Below are 5377 nucleotides of genomic sequence, written 5' to 3'. Positions count from 1 at the left end.
CTCTTTTTAGGTTCCATAACTGTAAGTTAATCCCGAAAACGAAAGTAAATAAGCAACCAATAATATTTATATCCTAGTGATCTGTATTTTCCTCGTCAATCAATCAAAAGTAATGCTTTACAACGAGAAGTTCTTTTTTGTTAATTTTCTAGTTCGTTCTCTCGTCTTCATAGTGCTGTCCATTAAATTCGTTTCAAATACTTCAACTAAATTAACGTCGGTAATGAATCATACGTTTCCAGCAGCATGTTTTTACGTTTACGTTATTCCTAATGTACCGTCACAACTACTCTAAACATCTTGCATATCTTCTCTATGCGTTGGTTGGAATTCTTTCAACACGTTCAGTACAGCTATGCGGGCAGCCAATTCTTTTCCTTTGGGAACAGAATTTAAGATACCTACTAGACTGAGTGCAAAATAGTAATTACTCTCATTGCTTATATCTACAACCGGAACTTTTGGCGTAATTTTCTCCACTCTCGGTGACACAGATGTGTTGCACGACCAATTGCATGTTTCCTCCTTCATGGGCAAATTCTGCTCGATTGATGTTTCTAGCGAAGGTGCCTGAATGCTGATGGGATCGCCTGGCAAACGAACCAACAAACATGTACAGAGAGAATGTGTTTGAATGACACAGACGCAACACTATTACCTTCAACAAAGTTTTGCGAACCAAATGGTGATTCTGGCAGCTTGTAACTTTCCGCAAGAAAACTCAATCGTTTAAAATGCTTCCATTTGGATTTACCGGCGTACATGCGAATCTCTCTACGGTATTGGCCGCGCAGTGCATGCCACTTTTTCTTAAGAACGTGAACTAAAATGGTAATCAAATTTTTCATGAAAGTTAGGTGCATTTGGATATGCTACCCTCGGAAAAGCGGCAGATAGCGGCAAAAGCTTACCATCCGTTTCTAGCAGATTGCTGATCTCATTCCAGATTGTTTTGTCCGCGACTCGATTATTGTATAGCGAATCATCTTTGCACCATACTGCGGGTTGTCTTTTTATGAGTTCTATAAATTTTGCATCACTGTATGCCGGGCTTTGCATGCTGCTAAACGCAAGAAGAACTTATTGCGCTCAAATTAGGACTGAAGCATAAACTAAACGAAAACATAAACAGAAGTGGTTTGCCAAGGTGAGGAGTGTGCAGGTATGCCTGCGCACAATATTTTTAACGATCAAGAGTAATTTACTGCAGCAAAATCATTTCTTTGAAAATGCTATGCCCCATATCCTGGATGCTGCCCAAAATAAGAATTCTTTCTGGTCGTTCTACACTGCTTCGTAGATTGAATACACACAGTTCAAGGTGGGAAGCAGATATATCAGACCGAATCAAACTGGCTTGTCCGATGTCGCGTTTTATTGGAATGTTGCTTGCTGTCTGAAGGAGCACTTTCGTACATTTCTGTGCATTTATTCTTGTCGTAAGTCTTGTTCTATGGATCATAGGATGTGACTTGAATTTTTAAAAAATGATATCCCATGCAAAGGTTTTGAAATTGTCCCATTTGCAGGTTCTAAAAATAAAAATGTCTTCAACACACAAAACAAGTGGAAAATGGAAAGATAGCCTTTGTCAAGAAATCAACCCGCCCGCATAGCAGTATCGCTGTATGCTGTCAATCGAAAGCGGAAGCAGTACAAACGTCATATGACAGTAGCCTGCGACCACTGCTCTTGTCTCTCTCTTTTTCCGGCATCGTGTATGCTAGCTGGACACATTTTGTTTGAGGTAGAGTCAAAAATTTGCGTAAATATCTATGAAAACCGTCGTATCTGGAAGCAAACCGTGCAGAATCTATCCCTCGTGGTGCGAAGCTTGTGATGCACCCGGATTGGAATTGTGAAGTCCAGCCAAAGGCTGTGAAAAACAGTGCTAATCTAGGATTGTTGACAATCGAAATGTGCCGGAGGAGGAAGCGTTTTACCGTGTTTCTCGAACCACGATACGTGAACTTCATCCGAAAGTGATCGCCTAAATGCCAGTAACAGTGTTTATAAGTGTACCAGCTTATGGGATAGAATACGACTATTTTCCAAGATATTTATCTCGCATTGTGCTATAAGTTCCACTCGCTTATAATATTCCTTTTTCCGGATTTCATTGTAGCCTAATTGAACATGGCTGATACCGCCGCCGCCGCCGCTAAGAAGCCGGCCAAGAAGGTCGCCACAAAGAAGACCGCAGCAAAGGCTGATGCTGGAGCGAAGGCTGAAGTCGCGAAGGCCGCCCCGAAGGGAGACCGCAAATCTCGCCAAACTCCGGAAGCTATCCGTGCCCGTGTCAAGCGGGCCAAGGAACTGCGCACCCCGAAACCTAGCCTGCCGCGCCCGAAGAAGAGCTACGGTCGGCTGTGGGCCAAGGCTGTGTTTACCGGTTACAAGCGTGGTCTGCGCAATCAGCATGAGGGGCATGCACTGCTGAAGATTGAAGGTTGCCGCAACCGTAAGAACGTGCTGTTTTACATTGGCAAGCGGTGCGTGTATGTGTACCGTGGCAAGGTAAAGCGTAACCATCCGTGTAGCAACAAGAAGTCCACGATCCGCGCAATCTGGGGCAAGATTACCCGTTCGCATGGTAACAGCGGCAGTGTGCGCGCACGGTTCCGCTCCAACCTGCCCGGACACGCCATGGGCCATCGCATCCGAATCGTAAGTATCGAGTATCTAGCATAGAATAGAATCCGAGACAGTCAAACTTAATTGACACAAACGTTTTCTCCGTGCCTTTCCTTTGCAGATGCTTTACCCGTCGCGTGTTTAAGCACATTAAGTCGTGTGTACATTTATAATGGGATCCCCAACAATAAAAGAGCGAGTGACGAAGTGAACCTCCTGGAGATATACCTGTGTAGTGTGTTCCTTTTTGTTTAATGTCACCGGAAGGTTTTAGTGGAAAATAAGTTCAACCTATGCAGTTTGCGGTTATAAGAAAGTAATATTGTTAACGATGAAGAATCATGACTTTGACGCTGTTCAGCTGTTTTTTTGCAGCAATATTCGCAGTCAATTAGAAATACTAGGATGGCTCGCTCTATATACGTAAATAGCCTATTATATAGCTGAAGACAGCTCGTGAAATTAACTCATTCGTAGCCATAAACATTCAACCAACCGAAGAGCATCCAGTTCCAAGAACGGTGATGGCTTTCCTAGCGACTTGAATCAATGCCAAATTCCACAGCATCAGCAGGGTTCTGGCAAATGAATGTATTTTCTCTTGTAGAAAGTACGACCGGACTTCTGTCGTGTAATTTCTATATATTCATTGTATTCTCTTTCATCAGGCATCGTTTTCTTATTGTTATTACTGTATGACCGCCAATTTTGATTTGATTTATGAGATATGACCATGTAATCATATGGTTCGTCTTCTTAACCCGCCAACAATTGAGTACGTAGTGCTGGCATGATCAGAGGTCAGCAATCTGTTTCCACTATCGACTGCATCTAATCTCCCATAAGTTTAGCTCCACTTACTCCAGCCAACAGGCTTGCTATGCTTCTACACGTCTCGTGTCGTGTGGGTAGTTGAGGAGAGCTACCTTCCTAGTAGGGAATAACGTGTCCCATCCATCGTCTCCTTCCGGTTCTCAGCCAGCTCTTGTTCCATTCCCCTTCCCTACACACCTTGCTCGCAAATGACGCCGAAGGTGGTACGCACCATCCGCCCCTTGAAAACTGGCACACTTCGTCCCAATAGCATATTTCGTAAGGCTCACGGCAAACGGCCGGTTGCGATACATTCGAATCTTGGTGATACCCCTTTACGTAGATGCATATGTGGTACGTTGAAATCCAATTGCAGCATTTTTCAAACCCAGCAGCAAATATGCAAACAGTAGGTTCAGCAGAAAGTGCACAATAGAGAGCAGTACCATCTGCAGGCATCAAAGCTTAGTTATTTTGTTCCGAAAAGACATCAATTCATTAGATTTCACAAACCGGATTGGAAATGTTTGTTCATTGAGGGGAAGTAATCTGTCCTACCGAATTACATAGTAACGGCGCCGTTCTTTCATACGAGCGGAACGATATCAAACCTCATTGGAACCGTTCCACCGTAGCAAGGAGGTCGATTTTGTTTCTTGGTCAAATTAAGCCTAGTAATCCAAAACTGCTGCGCACGAAATGCACGATATACCGTACATTGATTCGGCCGGCAGTCCTCTATGGTCATGAGTCTTGGACCATGCTCACAGAGGATACCAATGCACTCGGTGTTTTCGAACGCCGTGTGCTAAGGACGATCTTTGGCGGTATCTTGGAGCACGACGGGTGGAGGAGGAGAATGAACCATGAGCTTGCTGAGCTGTTTGGGGGACCTGACATCCTGACGGTGGCGAAGGCCGGAAGGATACGCTGGTTGGGGCACGTCATGAGGATGCCGGACTCGTGCCCCACCAAAAAGGTCCTCGTCGGCGACCCGTTCGGCACGAGACGCAGCGAGCCCGTTGGCTGGATCAGGTGGAGCAGAACCTGTCGGAGATCGGGTGCAGCAGAGGATGGAGAGCGGCAGCCCTAGATCGAGTCTCTTGGAAACGTATTGGTGACCAGACCATGTCAGCACGACGTGCTCAACACTAAGAGCGGGCCAATGAAGAAGAAGAATAATCCAAAAATGACAGCGATGACCAAGAACCAGGAAGGACGTGCCTATAAGAAGAAGACACTATTTTATTAAACTTCAGGACAGATTCTTAAAAAATTGCTCACGGACAAATACCACCGTTCTCATAAGTCGTGACTACTCAGCAAATACTTCGAGAGCTGAACAGCAACATGGACAAATTTGCGGTATTTAGCGAACACACGCGTGAGTGCATGCAATTTGCAGCCTCCCATCAAGTTAACGTTCCATTTCTACAAACTAACAAATACGAATTACACCACATTGCCCAAACGAATCTGTGGCGCTGTTGAAAGCAATTTTTAGTTTTGTACTCGTGTACCACACAAAGTCACCCTTCTCTTCGCCGTAGTTCGGTCGATGGCGTCAAAGGGAGTGGGGAAAAAAATGTATCAGTTATCCTCTTTACACCTTACGCCTCGTGTCCACCGGTCAGTTTTGTAAGGCATGCTAATCCATCAAAAACTAATTAGGAAATTGGATTCTACACCGGTGCCCCCGGTCGTCTCACACGATGAGACAACACACTTGAGCCCACCGTCAGTCGTCCTTGTGCAAGGACGATAGGGAGTTGGACGTTGCGCTTGTACGGTAGAAAGCACAATATTAATCAAAATACGCTCAAGCGAAGAAATGAACGTAGCCCGACTAGCCAGAACCGATGTTGTCTGACCGATAAATTAAAGTACACAAAAAATGATTTAAAGTCCAATCGAATGGCAATTACCGCGA

The 5377-nt window shown here is 44.7% G+C and overlaps 2 protein-coding genes across 2 annotated transcripts; one reads left to right on the top strand and one right to left on the bottom strand.

The window, feature by feature from the left end:
- Positions 1–291: 291 nt before the first annotated feature.
- On the bottom strand, positions 292–1059 carry LOC128717718 (transcription factor Adf-1-like). Its single transcript, XM_053811464.1, has 3 exons — positions 912–1059; positions 659–823; positions 292–590 (listed from the first exon to the last, which is right to left on the bottom strand). Exons 1-3 carry the CDS (start codon positions 1057–1059, stop codon positions 292–294), a joined length of 612 nt encoding a protein of 203 aa, XP_053667439.1.
- A 1077-nt stretch (positions 1060–2136) lies between these two features.
- Positions 2137–2779, top strand: LOC128710313 (60S ribosomal protein L35a). Its single transcript, XM_053805364.1, has 2 exons — positions 2137–2667; positions 2756–2779. The coding sequence occupies exons 1-2, from the start codon at positions 2137–2139 to the stop codon at positions 2777–2779; spliced, it is 555 nt and encodes a 184-aa protein (XP_053661339.1).
- Positions 2780–5377: the final 2598 nt, after the last annotated feature.

Source organism: Anopheles marshallii, chromosome 2, assembly GCF_943734725.1.
Source record: "Anopheles marshallii chromosome 2, idAnoMarsDA_429_01, whole genome shotgun sequence".
In the NCBI taxonomy this organism is placed as follows: Eukaryota; Metazoa; Arthropoda; class Insecta; order Diptera; family Culicidae; genus Anopheles; species Anopheles marshallii.
This window is presented reverse-complemented; position numbering and strand designations above follow the sequence as displayed.